The 27,733-nt window shown below is 45.1% G+C and overlaps 1 protein-coding gene across 1 annotated transcript in view; it reads right to left on the bottom strand.

Moving 5' to 3' along the window:
• Window positions 1–27,415, bottom strand: part of TGM3 (transglutaminase 3) — a 42,781-nt gene extending 15,366 nt beyond the window's left edge. The window contains exons 1-7 of the mRNA XM_025263938.2: window positions 27,310–27,415; window positions 15,186–15,353; window positions 14,610–14,852; window positions 13,877–13,995; window positions 12,386–12,514; window positions 9,007–9,184; window positions 8,764–8,899 (exon numbers count right to left, since the gene is read on the bottom strand). Of these exons, the coding sequence (XP_025119723.2) occupies window positions 8,764–8,899; window positions 9,007–9,184; window positions 12,386–12,514; window positions 13,877–13,995; window positions 14,610–14,852; window positions 15,186–15,353; window positions 27,310–27,316 (980 nt within the window). The 5' untranslated portion in view covers window positions 27,317–27,415. The remainder of the gene's footprint in view (window positions 1–8,763; window positions 8,900–9,006; window positions 9,185–12,385; window positions 12,515–13,876; window positions 13,996–14,609; window positions 14,853–15,185; window positions 15,354–27,309) is intronic.
• Window positions 27,416–27,733: the final 318 nt, after the last annotated feature.

Below are 27,733 nucleotides of genomic sequence, written 5' to 3'. Positions count from 1 at the left end.
CACCAAGTAAGAAAAATTACAAGAGCGTGTATGTGTATGCATAAGCTTATAAAAATATATACTGATATGATGAACCTATTTTGATTTAGAAAATATATATTATTGAGATTTCTTACAATTATGAAAAAAAAGTCATCATAAAAAAAGTAGTGGAAGTCCCCCATAATTCCATTATCTTAGATAACCACAGTTTAAGTAATGGTTTGGTGTAAGTATTATGCATATGGACAGATTTCAGTGCATATGAACTAAGTTGTACATTATTTATTTCTGCAATGTTTTCATTTTCTATAATGAAAATTACTTATTACTTCTATAATTCTGTAATTACAAAATATGTGTGTTAAGTTGTTTCAGTCGTGTCTGACTCTGTGTGATCCCATGGAGTTTAGCCCGCCAGGCTCTTCTGTCCATGGGATTTTCCAGGCAAGAGTACTGGAGTGTGTTGCTATGCCCTCCTCCAGGGGATTTTTCCAACCCAGGGATTGAACCCACATCTCTGAAGTCTTCTGCATTGGCAGGCAGTTCTTTACCACTAGCGCCACCTGGGAACCTCTAATTACAAAATAAATGAGTATTTTAAAATACATATATTATATAAACACTAATGGCTAACACAGTTAAGTATCAACACAGAATAATACTAAGTGTCTGTGTTATATCTTAATCTTCACAGTGTTCTTATAAAGGAAGATAAGAATAAGTGTTATCCTCTTTCAACAATTTTGGAAACTGAGGCATAGAGAAGTGAAGTGACTTGTTCAAGGTCTCAAAGTCAGTAAATAGGCAGAATGGGATTTTAACCCAGGCAGAAGGGCTGCAATGTCCATGCTTTTAACTACCAAACATTCTCTTTAAATTTTAATTTATTGATACAGGAAGATATTAAATGTTATAAAACAGACCATTTAATTTGGTCCCATTTGGGTAATGATTACTCAACACACATACATCTGATGTGTGTGAGTATAAACAGCATGAATGTCTGGAAGGCTCTAACTCATAATATTATTAGCGTTTTCTTTGGGTAGCTATATTACTATGACTCTCATTAATTAATTTTTTATTGTTTTATAATCAGGAAAAACTGTTTGCATCTTACATGTTGTAAAATGAAACTTGCAAGTCTTTCCGCAGGGACCAGATCCAGAGTTCTACACTATACAGTTGTCAGGAGTTAGAAGTGCTTCCTAAGTACTTATCAGGTGCACTATGACCCTGCTAGATTCTCCAGGGGAAAGGGGAAGAGCTAAAAAGTCAGTTCTAAAACAAGACAGAAGGGATAAGGCCATGAGAGGTGAACAGATAATGAAAAAAAGTCAACCAATGATAGGAATGGGAAGAGAGCAATCCCTTACTCACTACTGTAATGAAACATTACAAAATCATTACAAAATTTCTGGAAGGCAATAGCAATAGGTTCATAAGCATTTAAAATGTTCATTCTCTAACCTAGGATATAGGTTTTCTTTTTCTAGGTTTTCCATTTCTAGGAATCTTTCTCATAGGACTAATCACTAACATGCTCAAGATTTCCATGTAACAATGCCTGTTACAGTGTTAAAGTAGGAAAAAAAGGGGGAATAGATAGGTAACATAAGGAATAGGAAACAGTATACCATTATAGTGGGAAAAGAGATAATGGCTTAACATTCAATGGAATATAATACATTTAAAATCTTATTTTTGAAGATTAATGACATTGGTAAAATGTTCATAATACCCTGTTTAGTCAAAAACACATGATTTAAAACTATGAAGTGGTTGGTTTCCAAGTATGGGGAAAAGCAGGATGTGTCTATTACATGCTCTGTCTTGTGCCCAAGTCTTATAAAATGCATGATCCCAATTCTATAAAAACAACAACTCATAAAAGATTGCATAGAAAACTATCAAATATTTAAAGTATGTGAACAATAGAATTATAGATGATTTTTACTTCTTTATATGTTTTGTGAGATTTCCTACAGTTGTAGGGGAAAAAAGTCATCATAAAAATTATCTCCAGGCAGACCCACAAAATCTTTTTTGGGCCCTTAAAATCGGTTATATTTTACCCAGGAGAAAGCAGGAGGAGTGTGGGAAGATGATCTTAGAAGGATGAGAGGACAAGAGAGGAAGAGAAAACAGTAAGGACACCAAATTTCAGATTCATTTTGTTTCTGGCAGAGAATCTCAGGAGAAGGGTGAGTTGGTAAAGATATACAGGTGAGTAGCTACGTTTGAATATTTATTTGCAAGGCAAGAATTTAAGACAAAGTAGATAACAAGCACATCCTGGTTCCTCCCTTGTTTGAAAGCCAGACCTTTGCTCACACTTACTTGGATGTATGTGCCTTTCAAGTGCATCATCAAGCATGTGCTGGTTTGTTTCTGGTTGTGTGCCACGCTCTTTCCCACCTCCCAACTTTGGGCTCCGCTCCTGCCTTGAGGGTTTCCCCAGTAACAGCGCATAGAAGCGCAGACTGAAGCATTTATTTTACAAGAAGCTGATCTCTGCCCCTCCTTGCTCCTCCATTCAAATAAATTCTAATTCAACCTTTGAAGTTTCTAAACCACTATCCCTAGAGACAGCAACTGAGTTATGCTGACCTTTGAATTCATGGGGTCAGAGGACCCTCTCTAGAAGTGACCCAAATTTCCACCTCTTACGCTGATAAAAGCTTATTCATCTTTCCAAATTCAGTTCAGATACTAACTCCTTCCAAAAACCTTGTCCTAACATACTCAAGAAAATTAGAGATACCAAGGGAACATTTCATGCAAAGATGGGTTCGATAAAGGACAGAAATGGTATGGACCTAACAGAAGCAGAAGATATTAAGAAGAGGTGGCAAGAATACACAGAAGAACTGTACAAAAAAGATCTTCATGACCCAGATAATCACGATGGTGTGATCACTCACCTAGAGCCAGACATCCTGGAATGTGAGGTCAAGTGGGCCTTAGGAAGCATCACTACGAACAAAGCTAGTGGAGGTGATGAAATTCCAGTTGAGCTATTTCAAATCCTGAAAGAGGATGCTGTGAAAGTGCTGCACTCAATATGCCAGCAAATTTGGAAAACTCAGCAGTGGCCACAGGACTGGAAAAGGTCAGTTTTCATTCCAATCCCAAAGAAAGGTAATGCCAAAGAATCTTCAAACTACTGCACGGTTGTACTCATCTCACACACTAGTAAAGTAATGCTCAAAATTCTCCAAGCCAGGCCTCAGTAATATGTGAACCGTGAACTTCCTGATGTTCAAGGTGGTTTTATAAAAGGCAGAGGAACCAGAGATCAAATTGCCAACATCTGCTGGATCATTGAAAAAGCAAGAGAGTTCCAGAAAAACATTTACTTCTGCTTTATTGACTATGCCAAAGCCTTTGACTGTGTGGATCACCACAAACTGTGGAAAATTCTGAAAGAGATGGGAAAACCAGACCACCTGACCTGCTTCCTGAGGAATCTGTATACAGGTCAAGAAGTAACAGTTAGAACTAGACATGAAACAACACACTGGTTCCAAATAGGAAAAGGAGTATGTCAAGGCTGTATATTGTCACCCTGCTTATTTAACTTATATACAGAGTAATCATGAGAAATGCTGGGCTGAAGGAAGCACAAGATGGAATCAAGATTGCAGGGAGAAACATCAATAACCTCAGATATGCAGATGACACCACCCTTATGGCAGAAAGTGAAGAAGAACTAAAGAGCCTCTTGAAGAAAGTGAAAGAGGAGAGTGAAAAAGTTGGCTTAAAGCTCAACATTCAGAAAACTAAGATCATGTCATCCAGTCCCATCACTTCACGGCAAATAGAGGGGGAAACAGTGGAAACAGTGTCTGACTTTGCTTTTTTGGGTTCCAAAATCACTGCAGATGGTGACTGCAGCCATGAAATTAAAAGATGCTTACTCCTTGGAAGGAAAGTTATGACCAACCTAGACAGCATATTAAAAAGCAGAGACATTACTTTGCCAAGAAGGTCCATCTAGTCAAGGCTATGGTTTTTTGCAGTAGTCGTGCATGGATGTGAGAGTTGGACTCTAAAGAGAGCTGAGTGCCAAAGAATTGATGCTTTTGAACTGTGGTATTGGAGAAGACTCTTGAGTGTCCCTTGGACTGCAAGGAGATCCAACCAGACCATCCTAAAGGAGATTAGTTCTAAGTGTTCATTGGAAGGACTGATGTTGAAGCTGAAACTCCAATACTTAGGCCACCTGATATGAAGAGCTGACTCATATGAAAAGACCCTGATGCTGGGAAAGATTGAAGGCAGGAGGAGAAGGGAACAACAGAGGATGAGATGGTTGGATGGCATCACCAACTCAATGGATATGAGTTTGGGCAAACTCCAGGAGTTGGTGATGGACAGGGAAGCCTGGCGTGATGCAGTCCATGGGGTCACAAAGAGTTGGACACAACTGAGCGACTGAACTGAACTGAACACATTCAGAGAGTGCCAACCCTACCTCTATGCTGTCTCTGATTTAACTTCTGTTCCACAATTGCCCAGCTTCCTGTGCAGCGGGAAACTCCTCAAGTGAGGCTCACGTATCTCACTCCGCTTGCTGCCCAGTGTCCAGTGCGGGGTCTGACATGAAATTCATGCATCATGCTCTCTGAATTGAATTGTTCTGGAGCCCTGCCACTCTTGCAGCCTTGGTTTACTTGCTGTGGGTCTAAGCAAGCTGCTCCAGGTACTTTGGGGACTGGCTAACTAGTAGTGGAGACTGGTGGCCACAGAGAGATAGATGCTTTAGGAGTTAGGGCTCATGTAAGGGTGTGGGTTACGACAGTTCTTCTCCAGTACTGACCGACTCCACTACCCTGACCACAAGAATGGGCAATCACCATTTGGCTTCCACCTCGGAGCTCTGTAAAGGCTACAAATAGAGTCAAATCAGTGACTTGAGAAACTGGGGGATCAAGTCAAATGAACCAGGAAAACAAGCCAGAAATGTCAAGATTAAGATAATGTTGGCCAAACTTTTCTAAAACATTTGTTTGCAGGCTTCAGAGACCTCCTTCACAGTGGTACAGAGGGGAGCCGTAGCAAAGAAGCTTTTCCCAGAGTGTCCCGACTCCAAAGAAGTGAAAACTCCGGAGCCTTGTGCCTTTTAAGTCAAACCACTGGCATGAGCAGAATGGCTTAGAAGAAAACGGACCCCACTGGATGCTATAATGTGATTCAAAGAGAGCTCTAGAAGAAATTGCTGAGGTCCCCTGACCTAGCCCTTCATTTTACAGACAGGAAACTGAGGTACAGAAGGTTAAGGAACTTACATAAAGTTAGACACTTATTGAGAGCACCCAAATGTCTCCAGTTGTTTACCAGTGCTTCTCCCTGGGCCTCTGGTTTCTCAGGTATGAGATAAGTGGGTCCCTCTCTAAGATCCCTCAGAGATCTTAAAGCTCTTTGACCTGGAATAGTCCTACTGACAGACACCTGTGTCCACCTCTAGCTTGGACACTATTTCAGTTCTACTTTGGGCAAATCGTTTCTCCCCACTGAATCCTGAGATAGCATCTAGTGTCATAGAAAATTTTCATTTGCCACTTAAGTGTGAACCAAAGAACCCAGATTCTTCAGGTGGTTGGTGTCCAGCCACTGTTCCAACCCCTATTCTGGAAAATCTCAAGTTATGCAGTCAGATTTCTCAAACATCAGTCAGGAATAGTGATAACATTCTTTGGCATCTCTCTGGTCCTTCATAGTTTACAAAGTGACCTGGGTTCAAATCCAGGCTCCACCGTTTCCAAGTTATCTGCCCTTGAATGAAAGACACTATGTCTCAGGTTCCTCAGCTGTAAAATGGGGTGTTCACAATAGCGCCTACTTCATTGTTTCTGAAGAGTACACGCAGGCATTCAGAAAGGGACCTGAAGCACAATTGCTCAGCAAATTATTGTTGCTGCTGTTTTTATTATTAAGCATTCTCAGGTGCTTAACCTCACTTGATCCTTACATTCTATTACTTTAGGCAAATCTGAACAAGGTTCTAAAAGCTTTTAACATTTGCAACATACAGATTCAGATCGAAGAATTTCTGTCCAAACTCAAACTGTCCTTTTAATAATAGGCAAGGGGAAAAAATAGGTTAGTAATTTCACTCCAGGCATAAAATGACTTGTGAGCTAATTCCCTCCAACCCCTGGCAGGAACCACTTTGAAGTGACTCTTGGGAGGTGTAGCTCTAACTCAAAAAGTAGGGTGAGCTGAAGATTCACAGAATCAAAAAGTTAAAGAGGCTTAGGTGAACATCTAGTTCCAAGCCAACATTTACATTTCACTGATGGGGAAACTGGGGGCCAGAAAGATGAAGTGGCTTATACAAGTTCTAGAGCTAGATGGTGGTGGGACTGGAACTGTGGTTCAGAAATCCCTGTGTACACACCATCCAGTGCTGGTTCCCCACCCACAGTTAGCAGGGAAGGGGGAGGAGGGGGAATCCTCAGCACCCACTGCTTTCTGAGGAGGGTTCTGATGAGGGATCCCCAGGAAAAATCAGAGTTTTACGGCCTGACACTCTAGAGCGAAGCCAACAGAAATGACAGTAGAGAATGTCTCCAGGGGTCCAGACTTGCCCCAAGGTGATTATATTTAGAATAAATTATGAAGCTAATGTGTAGCATGAACCAGTAACCAAGAGATCTCAGGTCTAATTCCAAATTCAGCTCAAAGGCCCCAACTTTCTGTTCCCAGGAGGTCTTCCTTGATGGCTCCCTCCCTGAGTTCCCACAGTACTAACTGTCTGGCACACTGCATCACTGCTGCTGCTGCTGCTGAGCCGCTTCAGTCATAGACAGCAGCCCACCAGGCTCCCCTGTCCCTGGGATTCTCCAGGCAAGAACACTAGAGTGGGTTGCCATTTTCTTCTCCAATGCATGAAAGTGAAAAGTCAAGGTGAAGCCGCTCAGTCGTGTCCGACCCTTAGCGACCCCATGGACTGCAGCCCACCAGGCTCCTCCATCCATGGGATTTTCCAGGCAAGAGTACTGGAGTGGGGTGCCATTGCCTTCTCTGACTGCATCACTAAATAGCCTCTAATGGCCTCCCCACTTTTTGTCCGCTAACAGCACCAGAAATGCTCTCAGCAGAAGGACTGAGCCTTATGCTTTCTGACCCCTCTGCAGTTCCTAGTGTGCAGGATAATCACAGAAGGGTTAAGTCTAAGGGGACCACCCTTTCCCCAAAATCAGTCATCTTGTTGGAACAAGCATCTCTTTTTCTAAAGGAAGACAAAGCCAGGAATGGCATTGTCCCAAGGATCAGAAAAGGTTGCAATGGGATTTGGGATACAATAACAAAAGGAAAAAACAGGGAGAAGAAAAGACATTCATTTATGAGAAGTTGGAAAACAAAACCTCACTGTAAGTAGCAGCATCACTAGAGAGAACATTATGTGTGTGTAGATTAAGGAAAAACATCTGAAATAAACTTTTTCTCCCCCGTTAAACCCTAGCATCCATGTGACCTTGGGTGAATTACATACGCTTCCCTCCCTTCAGAGGGGAGGGTATGCTTACAGTATTCAGTGCCATTATTGGTGTGGGCTGTTGTTTATTTGTTTTAATATCTCTTTCTGTTAATTTTAATATTCCATTGACTTTATTCTATTAGTTACCCTAAATACATTTCAGTAAAGTTGCATCTACTTATTCTGGGAATAATAAGCAATAAAGAATTTTTTATGCAGACTATCTCAAAGTTGAACATTTGGAAAAAAGATGACATCTGTTATTAAGTTATCTAGCCATGTATATGCATGTGAATGATTATTATATGTATATCCTTTGAGGATTCAAACAATGAATTATTGACATATGCATGTAGTTCTTTATATACGTAGACATCTATGTGTATATACACATATAGACATAATTATTTTCATATAATATAATTCAAACAATGGATTATTGACATATGCATGTAGTACTTTATATACATAGACATCTATGTGTATATACACATATAGACAATTATTTTCAGTTGCCATCTGGTAATAACTTGTCATATGGTATAACCTTAAATAGCTGTAACAATATCTATTTTATGTATATAAGCAGCTATACAAAGTTATAGACATACGTCTGTAAGTTTTATTTTTATTTTTTTTTGCCTGTAAGTTTTAGATAACCTACTTTCAGTTGGCATGTATTATATATTACACACATATATGCACATGTCATATTTATGGTTTAGAAATATATATTTCCAGTTACAAATAAAGTTTCTTATTTTCAGTTGAAATCCAGAATAAGCTAACATTTTATTCTATCAATCAAGGTACAAAGAAAATGTGTATATATATATATGAGAAAATATGTCACTTTTCTTTAAGAAAGCCCGTTAAGTCACATGGGTTGCCCGAAATGACATACATTATTCTTCTTACTAGAAAATCAATGATTTCAATGTTTCTCTTCTAAAATATCATAGGGTCTAGGGGCCCCTATAAATTCAGGGCAGTTTCACAGAGCCCAGGAATCCTATTTTTCACTGGTATCAGAGCCTTCATCTGGTGGCAAGATAAAATGGACCATCAGCATTTGCAGAACTCTGAGAAGGGTTATTTTGGGTCTTGCTAGCTTCGGCATTTCCATTCTACACTTAATCTTAGCCAAAAGGCCAAGATATGACAGCATTTCCATTCTAAACCATGTGTTGACATGGTACTTGCCTCCTGATTCCTGTTTGGAGCTGGTCCCAGGAGCTGGGGAGAGCTAAGGAGAAGCTGCTCGGATTGGTGCTCAGAAAGGATCAGATACTCACCACACGCTATCACTGCCTTTGTCCATGGGCTGTCCCAAGGGGTCGTAGTAGACATCCACACTGAGGTTTTGGTCTGTGTCATGAGCTGAGTTGAAGTTGGTGATCACTCGGGAGGGAATCCCCAAACATCGCAACACTGCAAGTCAAGAGCAGTCTAAGGACTCAAGGTGCAGTGGAGACAGTAACTGGGGGCACCCCACTGCTGCCCACCCATCCAGCAAAGGCACACCTCATCCAGAATACCTGTGTTGAGGGTTCCAGCAAAGACCCAGCACTGGCCGTATCGGACAGGCCTGAAGCCAGATCTTTGCCACTCCTTGAGGATTTCCACGCTGCCATTCCAGTTCCTAGGATCCCGGCCACCAGTGTAGCTACCGCTCCAGTTCCCAGAAATCACGCCACTGTCATCATTGCCATTGATCTGGGAAGGAATAAACCCCAAAGGAATCAGCACAGAGAGTGACAGGCAGAATTCAGGGGGCAAGGTAAGGAGTTAAAGAAGGAAGCCAGGGAGACTCAAGTCTCAGTGTCTTTCTGGGCCATTTGGATAATAATTGTGATAATGGGTATCAAGAAGTTTATGAATTTGAAAGTGCTTTCCTTAACAGGCCATGTTTGCCCCTAATTCACATGTCATTCCCAGCTCACAGAGAAAATGAAGGCTCTATGGCTTGTCAGTGATGAAGCAGGGGTAGAAAATCAGCTCACAGTCAATTCCTGGCCAGAACTTGCAGGCTGCTGCCGCCTGACTTGAAGATCCATAGTTTGAAGCTCTCTTTTGGTGTCCTGGTCTTCTAAAAAGATCACTTTAAAACTTTAGCAACTAACTTATTCTTGAAAAGAATAAAGATGGACTTCTGCTGTTCATCCATCCATTCATTTCACTCAGCTTAATGCATGATTCTTGTATTTGGATGTTTTTGTGTGTGCTCAATCACATCTGACTCTGCAATTCCATGCCAGGCTCCTCTGTCCATGGGATTTTCCAGGCAAGAAGACTGGAGTGGGTTGTCATTCCCATCTCCAGGGTATCTTCCTGACCCAGGGATCAAACCCATGTCTCCTGCTTCTCCTGCATTGGCAAGCAGATTCTATACCACTGCGTCACCTGGGAAGCCCTTGATTCTTGAATAAGTCACATGAAAAGAGCACTAGGCTAGAAATCAAGAGACCTGAATCTCTTAGTCTGAGTCTTTTAGAGACTCCTATTGAAATATTTAGGGACAAAATGATGCGATATCTGGAATTTATCACATAATCCATGTAGAAGGGGACACAAATGAAACAAGACTGGCCTTGGGTAGGTAAATGACGAAGCCGGTGACAGGCACACAGAAGTTCATTTTACTTTTTCCTCTGCTTTTGTGAACATCTGAACTTTTATATAATAAAAAGTTAAAAGAGGGACTTCCCTGGTTGCCCAGTGGTTATAATCTGCCTTTCAATGCAGGAGATGTGGGTTTGATCCTTGGTCAGGGAAACTAAGATCTCATGTGCCACAGACCAACTAAGCCTGTGAGCTGCACTGGGTCCAGGCACCACAACGAGAGAATCTGTGCACTGCAACAAAAGATCCACAACTGTGTGCCACAGCTAAGACCCAATACAGCCAAATAAAAAGAAAAGAAAAAGTTAAAAGAGAAAGAAGAAGGAGAAACTTGAGTCACGAGCCCAGCCTGGCTGCTTGTCAGCTGGGTGATTGCTGACAAGCTGATTCATTCAAGCTCACCTTCCAACACAGGGAACGAAAGAAGCAAGTATGCCCTTATGAAACTGATTAGCGTTTACCCAGCCTCACAATGAGAACTGCTCCCTCGCTCTGTGGGGGTCACAAGGCAAGGCCTGTGAGAACCAGCAGTCTGGAAATGCAAGGATCCTTGTCCACGACCAGCTGACCCAGCCTTCACAGCCCCTCTGTGTGCTGGGTGAGCTCTGCACTCCCTCCAGGATGGCCGGGCTGGAATCGCAGGATCAGGGCCACGGGGCTCCTTCAAGATGGAAGATTGCACGGCCCATCTCCATCTCTTGAGTCACAGGTGCTCCAGCCTCCAGTGTGATAATCACAGGCTCATCTCTGACTGAAAGCTGAGTGTTTCAAAGCCCCACACAGGCCATAATTAGCTCGTGGTCCAGCCCAACCAGGAGGGCTGGAGAGAGGGCAGGGAGGTGCAGCTGAGGAGCCTGGCTCTGAGATCAAGTGTTTTGTCCCGAGGGCTGGAGTGAGTCAGCAGCTGCTGGAGCCAGCTGCCTCCCCCACCCTCTCCTGAGCTGAGGAGGCTCAACTTTCTAAGTGGCCTAAACACCAGCTTTCCTAGACCTTGGCCTGGGCTTTAATCCCACCCTTCTAGGACCACTTGGTTTTAAAGGTTCAGCCCGGGTCCACTCCCTCTCTGGACTCCTCCTGCCACCCTGGTTCCCACCGTCTCCTCAGTGCCTCCAGACTCTCTGGGCCTCCCCACATCTGTCCTGCCAGGTTCAAGTTAAGAAGTCCTGTCTGATGACCCCCAATATCTACCATGTAGTCAGGAGGTCATTCAATTAACCAAGTAACTAGCTCATTAGCTTGGATATTCTCCAGCTCAAAAAAGACTAGAAATGCCTAGTCCATTAATCACACACACACAGAAGTTGACACTTCTGAGTAATTGTTTAGTTTCAAAGGGTTAAAGTTCAAGAACTCTCTGACTTTTAGCTTTCTAACTTTTGAGCAGGTTATCCCTTGTTTGGATATTTTTCTGATGGAGATGTTTTCTACCCACTGAGTAGAGGGCATTCCTCCAGCATTCAGCTTGTGTATGTGTCCAGCTAACGTGTGTGTTTGGATAGGTGGGGTAGGTTTCTCACGTGGAGGGAGTGGGTGAGTGAAGGTGGCTCCAGGCGGGCAGTTGGAGGCCGTATTCTGGCTGGACTCGCTCGAAGGCTAAGTTGTGAGTGATTCCCTTCAGCCCCCTGGCATCAGGTTCCCCATCCAGAAGACGACCATGTCAACCTCTGCCCTCCCTGCTGGCACTCAAGCCCTCTGTGCTGAGGAGGGGATGAATCAGAACAAAGGAGCGTAGCCCCTTCCCCAGGAGCCCCAGGGATGGAGTAATGTCTCAGGTTTGTGTCCTCCCAGCCCTGGTGGACCCCCACAGATCAAGTCCTTGTCATCTGAGGAAGGCCTCACCATACAGTGGGAAGGGCTTGGGAGCCAGCAGCCTGGGTCTGGTTCTGCCTCTGCCACTCAGTGGCACTGAGTGCCACTGAGAATAAGTGCCACTCTGCCACTTATTCCTCTTAAATAAGACATCTCGATGGACTAATGTCTAATCAGCCCATGCTCACACATAACTGTGCTGTCATACATTTGGTATTTTTTTTATTTTGGGGATGCTTGGACTCAGCTATGGCTGTCTGAGGCCCTGACCTGGAGCATTTATTGTAGCTGGACTTAACTGCATGTGTCTCAGGCAAGTCCTTTAATATAGAGGCGTGTCATACTCTGTGTGTACAAAACGGGGATATAATAACCACCACCTTTATTTTGTGAGACATCAACCAACAAGATGAGTGGTTGTGCCTAACCCAGAGCTGAGTTTGATATAGGGGAACACTTAGTTATTATGGTTTTCTCATCACTCACCATTGCACTGAGAACCCGGCCAACATATTTGGGATCGTTTCTGCGGGCCACATCCGTAGCAGGGTCACGGCGAAAATTCAGACTGTTATCCAGGACTGAGAGGCAAATGTTCAGAATGCCTTCTTCAAACTGTTCAAAATGGGGCCATATGTTACTATGAAAGAAATTGCAAGTAGTATCGGCTAATTGAGGGCATGGAGGCTATGCTGGTAAGAGCCACGGGCACTGCCCATATCTCGTCCCCCGCTCCATGGCCCCCAGAACTGAGACGCTGAGGAACAACCACCCACCTGGCCTTTAACCCTGAGAACTCATCCAGACCTCTTGCTGTACACAAGGCCCTGTGCTGAGGCCCCTCAAGTTTAATGAGACTCCCTCACTGTTACGAATTCGAGAGCAGTCACTTGACCTGTCTGGGCCTCAACTTCACCAGCTGTATAACAAGAGATTAGGCTGAGCACATCTCAAAGTTTCCATCTAGTTCTGACATTGATCTCTAGCATATCACTTAGACTTTGGGGAACTGATTATAAAGTGTCTCACTAAAATTTGAATTTGAAGCCATTTTCACAAAATGGAGAAGGTCAAGCTCTTTCTTGCCTTAGAGTCTTCATATATGCTGTTCCTTCTTCCTCAAATGCTTTTCCCCAAGATATCTATCCAGATACCTTGCCTCCATTAATTTCTTATCCTAAATTCCTTTCTGAGCAAGGCTCTCCCAGATCACCCCATCAAAAATATCCTCCCTTCCACCCCTCAGTGCACCCACCCCACCCCTTTCTCTTTTCTATGAAATTTAACACAGAACACAACATATAAAACTCAACATATAAAATATATGGCATTATACTGAAGATAGAATACATGGCAGATGTGCCCTGGTTGACTCCAGAAAGGGGTCTAGACATGGCAGAATGTGCACCTGTCCACCCTCTGCTGGACATCCAAGGCACTCCACCCAAGGTGCTTCATTGAAATACTTCATTTGTCTGCCGGAAAGAAAAAAATATGGAGGGAATCCCTGGATGTGGCTAGCTGAGCAAACTCGGGAATTCTGTGGACTCAGATGTCATAGTCCTATAGGACCCTTGGAAGGTGGAATGCTCACACCTAGGAAATTTCATCACATTATGATGCGGAATGAATAAAAGAAACTATACTGTTGTGCAAGTCTCTACTGGGCCTTATCTTCATTCATGCATCATGGTACCAATAACACGGTGTTGCATCAATTTAGTTATGTGTCTGTTTTGCCCATGAAAGTGTGACCTCTTCAAAGACATGAAATATGTCTTATCCATCTCCTGTATCCATAGGTGTACCTCGGCCCCTGGCACATAGTAGGTCATCAATAAATGTCTTCTGAATGGATGAACAAATAAGAAGCAGGCAAATGGACAGATTTGGGAACTGCCACCTATCTGTAGGGTCTGCACGGAGCTTCTTTGGGTAGAATAGGGACATTACTGCCAGCCTCTATGACCCTTTTACCTGTCCGTAGTTCCAGCCAATCATGCTAATTCGATTTGTGCTTCCCACAAAGATGATGCCAGAATCTTCCTGAACATATTCCTCTCTCTCAGCATGGTTACTCATAAAGACACCATCAGCTGTTTGACACGAAAAAAACAGATAGTAGGGGATAGAATCTTACAGAGAACTATAGAGACTCGTCCTTGTCTCAGTCCTGAGTAGCCACATGGTGGCTGGAGCAAGCCACACCTTCAACCCTTCCCCCAACTCCACTGAGGAATGAAGCCTTGGGCTAAAATGCTTCCACGTCATATCATGAGAACTATAAACTTGAAAGAGAAGCTGGGATGACCTAAGAATCTGAAAATGAGATCTCTGGGAATGAAAAACTTGCTTCTTTGGGCACAAGCTCTCTCCATGCTGCAGAATGATGCTGTAGTCATTACACCATACTATAGAGTTTTCAAAAACTCATGAGATCCTTGCAATAGCCCCAGAAATAGCAAGCTGTCCATCTAATGGTGAGGAATTTGAGGCTCAGAAGGGTAGAGAGACTGCCAGGCTCACATAGTGGGTTCAGAGGCAAAGCTGGGCCAAAACCCCTGGCTTCTGACTTCTAGCTCCTGTGCTCGTCCCCTATTCCACAAACTTCCCCTGATCAAACCTGAGCCCATGAAAATCATTCCCTCCATCTCTTTTCCATGGACATCCCTTAGCTGATGGCTGGGAGTGTGGGTGTTTGGATGCCTACCTTGCAACCAGGGGTTAAACAGCAGTATGAATGTCCCAAGTTTCAGCGTGGAGTCACTGCCCTGGGAGGAGATCTGCATGTTTAGCGTGTACCTTCCAATGGGCGCATTTGCAGGACTAAGGATGGAGATGTTCAGAACATTGTTCCTGCTGGACACAAGTTGTGCACCCCAGCCGCTGCTACTTGTCCCATTGGAGAGTGGAAACACAGCCTTTGTGTTGGCCGACTCTGAGGGGTAAGGCCCTGGAAAGACATAGGAAAATGGAAACCAAGTAGTGTTGGCTGACTGTGGAGAAACCAGATCCCAGTATAACTGCAGAGATTCTTTGGGAGATGTTATACAAAGCAGCAGCATGTTATGGCACTGGAAGCAACTGGAGATCACATGGTCCAAATCCCTCTTGAGGTTAAGGCTGTGACCCTCAGAGATAGGTGAAACTTGACTCTGCTAAGTCAATGGTAGATCTGGGTTAGAGCCTGAGGCCACCACCACCACCACCGCCCCTTGGATGCACACCCCCAAGGTTTCCTCAAGGTGTGTATGTGGGAGGGGGGCAGGGAGCAGTGAGCAGGTACCTGTGGAAGCTGTAAATGTCACACGTCCTCCAGAGCTGAGACCTTGGGATAAGGTCAGTGACACTTGGAAGAGTTGGCCTCTCCGTACCAGGAGATCCTGGCCGTAGAACCTGTCTGTGTGATGTGCCTGCCGGTTGGAGGCTATCTGCCAGTTGACACTCTGGAGTCCTAAAGCCATGAGACAGAAAAGAGGACTTGAGATACTGGGAGAAAAGGGATGGTGGCATATGGGAAAAGGTGTAAGTTACCGAAGAGACAGCTTTTGGACAGGGCTAGCTGGGGAAGAATCTTCTTGGAAAAATCATATTAAAACGCAAGATGGCAAGCACTTCACAACCTACTCCCACCTGCCTTTTCAGGTGGCTGACGCTTTGCACACACTACCTTGCCTCCCCTTCCACCTGGCTGACTGTCACTCAGCCCTCAAGGAAGTAGCTTCCCCCAACCAGTGAGGAAACTGAGTAAGCCATTCTGTCCACGCTGTCCTCCTTCCATTGTAGACAGTGGTGCACATAGGACTGGTAGGAGGCCTCTTCTCTTGAATCTACCGCCCTGCTTTGGCTTCCTTGCTTTTCCCTTTGTGTCTTCCCAGACGCCAAGTGCCTTCTATCACGCCAACACCCAGCAAATGATTACTGTGTCATCTATACTTTATATGTGCAACACCTTGGCGTTGGCCTGTGCCCCTGTTGCTGAGAAGGACCGTGTGATTCTGGGAAGCATTTCGAGGCCCAGAGATTGGGAAACCACTGGCCTGGAGGGCCTTTCAAAGGCTCACTGGCAAGAGTGGTCTCAGGCCATGAGATCCCTGGATAAGACCCTGAGGACAAACACCTCAAAATCTACCTCCAACTTCTCAGATGATTGTGTAGGTAAGGGAGCTAAGCTGAGAAGGGTTATGAGAGGTTCCATGGGATATGAGGAGTTCAACCTTTCTAAAACTTTTGAGATATTTGATTCCTTTGAGTTATGTTTGAGACTTTACAACATCCAATCTTCTGCAAATGAAACTGGTCTCTATCTTTACGATGTGGTCACAGCTATGATGGGAGTGTGACGTCACAACTCTTATTTATATATGTCTGCCTCTGTTCATTAGAATGTGCCTTCTTTATCTTTATATTCTAATGCCAGTCACATTGCTTGACTAGATTAGGACAATCAGATAAACAAATGAAGGGCTAAATGAACAAACAAACATAAAACTTACGTCATGCAATGACCTTCATGACTAGGGCTCCAAATTTAGTCTATAAGGAAAGGTGTATATGGGGTCAGATCAGATCAGATCAGCCGCTCAGTCGTTTCTGACTCTTTGCAACCCCATGAATCGCAGCACGCCAGGCCTCCCTGTCCATCACCAACTCCCGGAGTTCACTCAGACTCACACCCATCAAGTCAGTGATGCCATCCAGCCATCTCATCCTCTGTCGTCCCTTTCTCCTGCCCCCAATCCCTCCCAGCATCAGAGTCTTTTCCAATGAGTCAACTCTTTGCATGAGGTGGCCAAAGTACTGGAGTTTCAGCTTTAGCATCATTCCCTCCAAAGAAATCCCAGGGCTGATCTCCTTCAGAATGGACTGGTTGGATCTCCTTGCAGTCCAAGGGACTCTCAAGAGTCTTCTCCAACACCACAGTGCAAAAGCATCAATTCTTTGGTGCTCAGCCTTCTTCACAGTCCAACTCTCACATCCATACATGACCACAGGAAAAACCATAGCCTTGACTAGACGAACCTTTGTTGGCAAAGTAATGTCTCTGCTTTTGAATATGCTATCTAGGTTGGTCATAACTTTCCTTCCAAAGGGTATTCATTAATAAACATAGAGAGATTACCTGTTATTTGTAGGACACTATGTAAGGCACATGTTGGGGTGTGAAAATGTATGAAAATTAGTTTTAACCCTCAAAGAGCTTTAGCAGTGCATAAGACAACATGTCAGAATGAATGATGAGAGAAATCCAATCTCCTCTCCCAACCCAAAAAGATGTCTAGGAGATGCAGGCAAGAATCACTTTCAGTTTTAGGAATCAGAAAAAAAATTCATTGAAAATGCCAGGCCTTGAAGGAAGAGAGAATTTTGTCAAGTGCATTTCAGACAATAGGCAGAGAGACCGAAGGCCCAGAAGAGCAGGTGTATTTTTGGCTGGAGCAGAGGTCTTGCCTGGAAGAGAAAGGGGAGACAGAGGGCATGGCTCCAGGGCAGGCCTGGGGCTGGGGATCCTCCAAGCAGCTCCAGGGGCGGGCACAGGCTCATCATCAACTCAAGTGGGATGCAGAATCTGGGGTGATGAACCAAGGTTGCTGCTGAAGCAGGCTTAGAAGGTGATCGTGCCACGTGCTCAGTGTACTAAAGAGTCATTCATTCACACGTCCACTCATTTATTTATGCATTGAGCAAAAAACTATTGAAAGAATAAATTAAAAAGCTTTTTTCTTAAACTCAGGGAAATGAAAATATTCATGCAGCCAACAAGTATCTACTAATTGAAGAGAAAGGCACAGAGGGAAATGTGGGACAGAGGGAGATGAACATTCCTGCACATAAATGTTGAACGGTGAGAGCTCAGATCTTGGGTGGTCTCTGGCAAGCATCAAGCTCTATATGACCTACAGAGACCTGGCTTGCTGAAAGTTAGGACCCTCTAGGGCAAAGTCCCCACCTTCTAAACCCCTGCCTCTTACCAACCGCACTTACTATCTTCTGTGCATGGGATTTGGTAGAGATTTACTCACTGTCTCGCTTTAGAAAAAAGAAGAGCTCTTAGGTACAGTGGTCTGAGGTCACACAAGTATCCCCAGAGATTCCTCCCCACTCCCAAATCCAAAAGGATGTGTGTCTTCTCCCCAGGAGAAGCTCACTATTCTCAACCATGGGTTGAGAACAGAAAGTATGTCCCCAGACAGCCCTCTGATAGCACAGGTTAAGGATTGGGGGGGGGGGGCAGCAGGGATTCCCATCTGTAGCTGGTTTCTGCCAAGGCTTAAGCACTGTTTGCTAGCGCTGTGTCAAGAGCAGAGGTGTCTCCACAAATAACAAATGTTGACGAGAAAAGGGAATCCTTGAATACTGTTGGAGGGAATGTAAATTGGTACAGCCACTATGGAAAACGGTATTGAGGGTCCTTAAAAAACTAAAAATAGGACTATCATATGACCCAGCAATTCCATTCCTGGATATCTATCCAAAGAATAAAAAAATGCCAATTCAAAAAGATACAATGTTCATAGCAGCATTATTTACAATAGCAAGCTATGGAAGCAATCAAAGTGTCCATTAACAGATAAATAAAGAAGATATGGTATATATGCACAATAAAATACTACTCAACCATAAAAAGAATGAAATTTTGCCATTTGCAATAACATGAATGGACCTGGAGGGTCTTATGAAATAAATCAGACAGTGGAAGACAAATACTGTGTGTGTGTGAGTGTGTGTGTGTGTGTGTGTGTGTGCGTGCGTGCGCATGTGCTCAGTCACTCAGTGGTGTCCGACTCTTTGTGACCCCCATGGACTATAGCCCGCCAGGCTCCTCTGTCCATGGAATTTTCCAGGCAAGAATACTGGAGCATGTTGCCATTTCCTACTCCAGGGAATCTTCCCAACCCAGGGATCAAACCCACTTCTCTTGCATCTCCTGCATTGGCAGGCAGACTTTTTATCACTGCACTATCTGGGAAGCGAAATACTACATGATATCACTTATATGTGAAATCCAAAAACATGAAACAAATGAATGAATACAACAAAACAGAACAGACTTATAGATACAGAGAACAAACTAGTGGTTACCAGTGGGAAGAGAGGGCAAGATAGAAGTAGGGGATAAGAGTTACAAACTATTAAGTATAAAATGAATATAAGGATAGATTGTACAGCACAGGAAATATAGCAAATATTTTATAGCAACTTTAAATAGAATGTAATCTATAAAAATTGAAACCCCATGTTATAGATATGAAATTAATATAATGTAAATCAGCTACACTTCAATTTTTAAAAAGAGATTTGCAAGAAAAAGGGGGAATCAACACACAGAAGTACACACGGCCAGTTCACATAGATTTGCCTAAGTCCTGAAAAATAAAACAATTCTAATTATTAAAAAAAAAAAAAGAGAGAGGTGTGTCTCTTTCATCCCAGAACCCAGTGGCTTGTCTGTAGGGAAAATGATGAAGAAAAGGCTGGGTTCCAGGGTGCCTTGACTGCAGAGACACTGAAAGGAGATAAAGGGCATTTTGCACACACTAGGTTGGGTCCTCGGCTGACAGAGAAGATCATCTCTGCCTCTGCCACTGTGAGCACTGAATGAAAGAGTCTTGCTTCTCCCTGGAGTGCTTGTGGAATGTGCAAGGCTTCTCTGAGCTGCAGGGTGAGGAAAAACAGGACTCACATGTGTCATTAGTCTCCTGTGTGTCAACTGCTCTTAACAGAACACAGAGCAACTTACATACAACTATTGATGAAATCTTCATAGAAACTAGAAACTGGACTGGGGGGATAAACTAGGAGCTTAGGATCAGCAAATACACACTGATATATATGAAAGAGATAAACAACAAGGTCCCTGGGTAGAGCACAGGGAACTCTATCAATATCTTGTGATAACCTATAATGGAAAAGAATATGAAAAGGAATATGTATTTATGTATAACTGAATCATTTTGTTGTACATCTGAAACTAACACAACATTGTAAATCAACTATACTTCAATGGAAGAAAAAAAGAAACTGAAAACTAACACTCAGAGAGATAAATATCTTAAAAAATTTTTTTAAATTTTATATTGGAGTATAGCCAATTAACAATGTTGTGAGTTTCAGGTGGACAGCAAAGGGACTCTACCATACATTTACATGTATCTGTTCTCCCCCAAACTCCCCTCCCATCCAGGCTGCCACATAACACTGAGCAGAGCTCCCAAGGCTATACAGTAACCTTGCTGGTTATCCAATTTAAATATAGCAGAGTGCATATGTCAATCTCAAACTCCTTAACCAAAGGAGATGAATGTCTTATCTGAGGTCATGTACTTAGTGACTGACAGGTCTTACCCTCCCTTTTGCCATGGTCTTCTGTTCTCCACCTGAGAGGGGAACCCTGGCAGTTCCTTCAGTCCAAAATACACCCAGGTGGTGAAGAACCTCACTACACATTGTCCTCCCTTCTGGCATTTGTATCCTGATACAGAGGAGAGAATGAGTCACTGGAAGGCCAATGCGTCCCAAAGGCATTCTACATGAGACGTGAGAGAACGGGAGCATCCCTGAACCTCCAAGTGGGATGGGCAGGTTGAGAGCATGCTCGCAAAGCTCCCAGGTGGTTCCTGAAACCCTTCTTCAGCTGGCTGCCTTCAGTTGTCACCCCACTTCTGAACCCTAGGATCAGCTTGCCAGTCCAAATCAGGGATCTGATGATCCTGTTTGTGGATTATGCAGGGGCCTTTGTTTTCCCACCTGCCACCCCTTCATGTAGCACTAATCTCAGCCTGAGTTTGTTCTAGAAAGGAAAGAGCAGGAGGATAACCTCAGATATGCTGATGATATCACCTTAATGGCAGAAAGTGAAGAGGAACTAAAGAGCCACTAATGAGGGTGAAAGAGGAGAGTGAAAAAGCTGGCTTAAGACTCACTATTAAAAAAAAAAGCTAATAAGATCATGGCATCTGGTCCCATCACTTCATGGCAAATAGAAGGGGAAAAGGTGGAAGTAGTGACAGATTTCCTTTTCTTGGGCTCTAAAATCACTGCGGATGGTGACTGCAGCCATGAAATTAAAAGATGGTTGCTTCTCGGCAGGAAAGCTATGACAAATATAGACAGTGCATGAAAAATCAAAGACACCACTTTGCTGACAAAGGTCCGTATAGTCAAGGCTATGATCTCTCCAGTAGTCAGGTACAGACGTGAGAGTTGGACTATGAAGAAGGCTGAGTGCCGAAGAAATGATGCTTTCAAACTGTGGTGCTGGAGAAGACTCTCAAGAGTCCCTTGGACATCAAGGAGATGAAACCAGTCAATCCTGGTTTCAGAGAATCAATTTTAGAGAAATCAACCCTGAATACTCATTGCAAGGACTGATGCAGAAGTTGAAGCTCCAATTCTTTGGCCACCTGATGCAAAGAGCCGACTCATTGAAAAGACCTTGATGCTGGGAAAGATTGAAGGCAGAGGTTAAGAGGTCGACAGAGGATGAGTTGGTTGGATGGCATCACCAATTCAATGGATGTGAACCTGGGCAAACTCTGGGAGATGGGGAGGGACAGAGAGGCTTGACCTGCTGCAGTCCATGGGGTCACAAAGAGTCGGACATGCCTTGGTGGGTGAACAACAGGGCAGGGAATGGGGGAGGTGCACAACCATCCAAGTTTCTTCCCGAGTTTACAACTTCATGGATGTTTATGAGCTTCAGAGCTGTTCTTTGTGCCTGCTTGGATGAAGGGCAGGGAAGAAAGGAGAGTGGCTTCCCCCCTACAATTGACTCATCAACAGAAACTCTCAGAAACATCAAAGAGAGTAATGTTTTGGAGATCGAGCATCTCCCCCGACTATTATTCTGGCTGTGGGGACATGGAGGCTTAGGAAGTGATTTGCCCACAGTGGGATGTCTCTGGACTCTCATCCAGGGCCTGTCTCACAATCCCATGCCACCTCTTTGACTCGCTGCTTAACTCCACCAGCAGGTCAGGGGCAGTTTCCCCACTTTCTTCATCCTGAGAATATCAGTGCCACCAGCACCACTGATGTGGTAGTGACCGCTAAATGTCTATCCCAGTATACACTCACTCCTCCTTTCTTAGTAATAAAATCCTTCATGTTAATGGCCAGGCTTCCCTGCAGCTGGGGGTCATGTCAATGAGTTCTGGCCAATGACTTATAGGTGCAAGTTAAATGTATTAATTCTTAATTCCTAGGAAACCTCTTTCGTAAAAAGTGAGGTGAAATTCACCATTTTAACCACTTAAAGCATACAATTGGGTGGCATTTAGTACATTCACAATGTTGTGCAACCATCAACACTTTCTAGTTTCAGAACTTTTTCTTCATCCTCAAGATAAATCCCCCACCCACTAGCAATCACTTCCCACCTCCCCAACTCTAGCCCCCGGCAACCGCTAATCTGATTTCTGTTCCCATAGATTTGTCTGCTCTGGTCATTTCGTATCAATGGAGTCATATAGTCTCTGAGTCTGGTTTTTCACTTAGCATTATGTTTTTAAGGTTCATCCATGTGGTAGCGTGTATCAGCAGTTCATTCCTTCTTTATGGCTGAATAATATTCCACTATGTTGATACACTGTGTATTGTTCATCCATTCATCAGTTGATGGATATTTGGGTTGTTTATACCTTTTGACTCTTCTAAATAGTGCTGCTCTGAATGTTCCTTTGCAAGCATTTGTTTGAATACCTGTTTTCAATTCTGAGGAAACCTCTTTTTTCAAAATAGTTGGCAAAGGCCCTTAGCCTGCTTATTTCCATCTTCTTCCACCTGCTATCCCAGGTCTGGGTGTGATGTGGACTCGGTCTAGACCACACATGCCTTTGGGATGACAGAGTGGGGGCCTACAAGAGCCCAGGCCCCTTAGCATTATGCAGCTGCCCCACCCACCAGAACTGCCTACATCCAGTAAACGTCTGTCTTGTTCATTTCTCTAAGTCACTGTTATTTGGGATTCGCTGTCATTTACAGCCAAACCTAGCTGCATCTAACTGGTAGTGTAATGCCCTCCCCTCTTATTCTGTGGCCCACTTTTGGCAGGGATAAAAAGAGAAGCACAGAACAGATTCTAGACTGAAATGTGACTCACAGGACAGATATATTAAAAATCATCTAGCCAAATGTCTTTAAGTTTTTTCTTAGAGACTGTATTAAAAAGGACATTTTGTACATTGCTTACACACATGGGTTTATAATTGATGTGAAGTTTCCCAAAACAGTATGAACCCTCACTATGCACAATGCACAGTGATATTTTCTACTTCATTTCTAAAATAATTTGCTGGTCACAATCCACTAAACTGATTTTACAGCTTGCTAATGGTGAAAACTGGCAGCTTGAAAAGCAGCGATATGATGCAATATTCCCAGTGACAGGTAAAACAACTGAGGTCCTGGAAGGTCTACTGAGGTCACCGGTAGTTGAAAGTCAGAGCTTGGCCCACAAACCGGGTCTTAGATCCTGGTCACTGGGAGGCTGTTACTTGCAACACACCCCCCTCCTCTGGGCATCAGGGTGTCTCCAGCTCCTGGCCAGGTCCTCCCTCACCCCAGCCCTCACCAGTCTCTTCTTTCTCTTTCTAGCCTGTGCTGCTTCCCTTCATCTTTCCTCTGCATTCAGACATTTTCAATCCTGTGCAGCATGGGTGGTACAATCTCTTGGTGCTCAGGTGGTGGGGAAATAGGGGTTCCCTGGGGGGCACTGAGCAAGGGGCTGGCAAGGATGCCAGGACAAAACTGAGTGAGCCCTGAACTGGTGGTTCGAGCAGCCTTGAGCAAGGTCTCAGCCTCTCTGTAGAAGGGAACAGTGAAACCAAATATCCTTCCTTGTAGGGTGTTGGTTGGGACCCCACATGCATCCATCATTGGCACCTGGGCTCCTGTCAGTGGTATAGAGGTCTTAGGATCCCACACATAGTGGCACCAGTGGCACAGGAGGGAGAAGGGTTTGAGCTTTTTCTGGGCTGCCATGGAGGACCTCAGATAGGCAGACAAGGTGCTGAGTGTTTTACTTGCATATGTCCCTTCACAGTTACAAACCCCTCTGATGTTGTCATTCCCATTTCACAGATGAGGGATTTGAAAGTCCAGTCAAATGTCATCACTTGCCAAACATTACACGCTCGGGCAGAGACCGGCCCAAGTTCACGTTGAAGCCAGTGCAGCCTGACCATGTGCCACTCCAGGCTGCACCCTGCATCTAGCTGAGGTGGTGGTGGTGGCAACAGGCATGAGTCCAGGAAGCTGCCAGGGAGAGGGGAACACCCACAGCCTCCTCCTTGCCTCGACATTACACGGTTCGCATGAGAGAGGAAGGCAGGACTCCTGGGTCCCCTTCACTTCCAGAGAGAGTTTCGAATTTCTTAAACCCTCGCTGTGCACAAGGAGCACCTGGAGAGTTCATATTAGCCTAAGCCCCACCACTGGGACAGCACTGGTTGCTTAAATTCTACTGGTGATTCTAATATGGAACCAGAGCTGGAGTTGAGAATCACTACCTTAAGCCTTCACAGTGTCTATTTACACTACTCAATCAAAGCTACTTTCCACGAATTCTCTCCCCCAAGCCATGTGGCCACTCTGAGCGGGAGGCAGGGGGGCAATCACTATCTCCTATTTACAAAGGAGGAAAACAGGCTGAGATGGAGGACTGCAGATCCTTCTGAGCCCCTTTCGGCTCCTACCAAGATGAGAGGCCTCGTTCCCTCTACTTCCATGCAATGGGGAAAGCATTTCCTCTCTTCATCTCACACCCAGGCTGGCATGCGGGCCCTGGGGACCAGAATGATTGCCCCATATGTGGAGCACAGCCCAGCGGGGTGGAGGCTGAGCTGGGAAGTTATTTGAGGTGAGCAGAGCAGCAGGGACACAGGCGTGGGGGCCTGGAAATGGAGAAGGAGCTGCCGGCCTCTGAGCTCCCAGGAAACGTGCAGACCCACAGCCCAGAATGGTATAGGTCCTCTGTAGGTTGGGGCCTGAAGCCAGAGAGGGTGAGTCCTGAAGTCAGCACTCTGCCTAGCTAAGCTGATGGTGGAGACACTCACTGGCCTAGTGCGACAGGGCGCCTGTCCCCGACACAGAAGTGCTGGGCTCCTGCAGGCAGAGGTCTGCATCCATATTTGACCTTTAAGGACTCTGCCTCAGGGCCTCTATGTGGGCTTGAGGATGGGGAACCCCTTCACACTGGGCCCAGCATCCGTGTCCACAGTCTGCATGTCAGTCCAATGTGGGGCTCTGGCCTTGGTGCGTGGAAGGCAGAGGGTGCCAACCACTGTGGGTAGAAGGCTGCCAGGCCTTCCTCCACCATGTCATCCACCCAGCCCAGGCTGCCGTCTCCACTGGGAGGCAGAATAATCACACCCCACAGATTCCAACAAGAACCTTAACCTGGGAGCCAGAAACAGCCCTTTCGCACCAGCACGCTGCAGCCCTGCTAGTCCCCTGGGTCACACACACCCGACCACCCATGTTTCTTTTCCTTTTCCCTCCTCTCAGAACACTCCTCACCCCACAAAACTACTTCTGACCAAGTCCAGCTCATCATCCACACCAGTGCTACCTGGTGCTACCTGGGGCCTAGGGTGTCCCCTACCCTAAACCGCCACCAGGGTTAATCCCTTCCTCCTCTTGGCCCCTGGCAAGTGCTTGGATGTATAACGCAACCTAATGACAGTCCACTGCGAACCCACCATGGGAAGAGACTGCCCTCTCGATCTCTATGCTCCTGCTGCGCATCGTGGCTCCTTCCCTGAGTGTCCAGTAAGCAAACTCATTCATTCAGGAACTCAGGAATTCATTACTGAGCCCTGCCTGGCTGCATGACTGGGACAGGCCAGGAACCACAGGTGTGACAGCTTCAAGGGAATGAAGGTGTTTCCTTGTCTCTCTTTTTTAAAAATTGATTTTCTCTGAATTGACCATTGTCCACATTTCTCTGTGACCTTTGGGCATCTGGTGGACCCAGAAGTTGAGTCTTAAGAGTGCAGTGTCCCCAGGAGTCACAGACATGGACACCCTGGGCCCCTGGGGATGCCTGCAGGGCTCTCAGTGGGTGGGCTGCTGTGGGTGCACACGCCCCAGGGCTGAGCCCCTGCTGAAGCCCATCGCCCTCTACCCCCTTTCCTTTCATGCAAGAGAGCAGTCAGTACAGGAAGGAACCTGGAAGTCCCTCCATTTCAAGCTCTTCATCTTGAATCGGGAGCTGGAGGCTCAGCAGTAGCAGTTGGTAACAGAGTTCAACTGAGAAAACAGTTTCAGTATTGCTTTCCATGTCACAGATTTCACCCACAGTCATGGATGAGCTTGGAACTGGTGGCAGAAAAGATGCTACTAAAACCTAGTCTGGGCCCAGCTATCAAATTTCTGTGGGACCCAGGTAAGGGCCAACTCATCATCTGGCAGGAGGGAAGTAGGGAGGGAGATGGCATATCCCCTCTTGCTAAAGTCTACAGAATCCAAGGTTCCCCTTCTTAGCAACCCAGCACTGTTGCATATTCATGGGAAGACGTCCGGGATAAGGGAAGAGTCCATTTTTGCAGCCACACTATCCTGGTCTTTGTGACCTCTGAAGTAAGCAGCATTCCCCTTTTGCATCATGCTCAGTGATTTCTTGGGCAGACCTTCCTGCAGCCTTAACCTCCATTCACAATATTTTACTGGTTTGACTCATGCCTTGTTTGGGTTTGGCGTCTCTGCCAACCGACTAGGCTGAGCACCCACGACAGGCAATAATTAGCCTACTGCTGAGCAGGGGTGCTGTCTAAGCAAAGCCCAGTCCTCAAAGTGACCACAGAGTCAGAGAACCCGTGCTCCCCAGCAGTGCTTTTTCACTCCCTTCCCTGGTGCTGCTTTTAGGAACTGTCCTCAGCATACCTGCTCCTTCTGCTCCTGGTGGTTTCACTCATCAAGTCACTTTCAAAGAGCCTGCCAGTGCTTCTGGATGTGTAGTTTACTTAGGAGCATTCCAGCACCGCTGATGGTTTCTGTTAAATCGACTTACACACTGTCATCCCTCCCTCCCTTGTAGCTCTGAGACGTGCTTTTCTTTGCCTACAGCTGGTAAAATGACATTGAGAAACATGGGAAGCAGGTGCCAACTGGCTTGAAAGGGCAAAGCTTGTCCGTCTAGCTAAGGGGATATGCCTCTGGCTGCACTGAAGAACCTGCCCTATACTCAGGACTTCGTCCCAAACATGCTCTAACCCTGAGACCACACTAGAGGGACTAGGCAGGCATGGAGAAAGAGTTGCCTCTGAAGAGAACCTTAAAAAAAAAACCAGGCTCTAGCTTTCAGAGCCCCGAAGGCGGCTGTCATGAGCTGGGCACTCTGGCCTCTCAGTAGGCCCAAGAGAAGCATGGGAGTCCAGCGGGGACTGGCAGAGAAGATGCCATGCACTCACCAGACATGTTTCGCTTTCCTCTGCCTCCTCTCTGGCTCGTCTGGAAATGGCACGGATGGTGTGGGGAGACTGACTGCCTTGCTGGGATCGCCTTACCATTTATAGAAGCCTCTCCTACACACCCCAATTAGAATTCTAATGAGGTAGGCGAGGCACCAGGTCATTCCTGTAGTGCCTGTAAACGTTTCACTTACGACATACTTATCACCCAATGGAAGGTCATACTTGCTTGTGCAAGACCAGTTTGGGAAGAAGAGGGGAGATAAGAAAAAAAATGCAGAGTTTGATTTTATTATTTTTTTCAAGATGAACTACTTCCTGGATCACAGGTTTCAGGAAATGATGTAATGCTTTTCTTGAAGTAGCTTGTCCAGAGCTGATGCTGAGAAGTCCCCTGGGGTCAAAGAAAAGTCTCTGCAGAACC

The sequence above is a fragment of the Bubalus bubalis genome, chromosome 14 (assembly GCF_019923935.1).
Source record: "Bubalus bubalis isolate 160015118507 breed Murrah chromosome 14, NDDB_SH_1, whole genome shotgun sequence".
NCBI lineage: Eukaryota > Metazoa > Chordata > Mammalia > Artiodactyla > Bovidae > Bubalus > Bubalus bubalis.
Note: the sequence above shows the minus strand (reverse complement) of the source record. Positions and strands in the feature narration are given on the sequence as shown.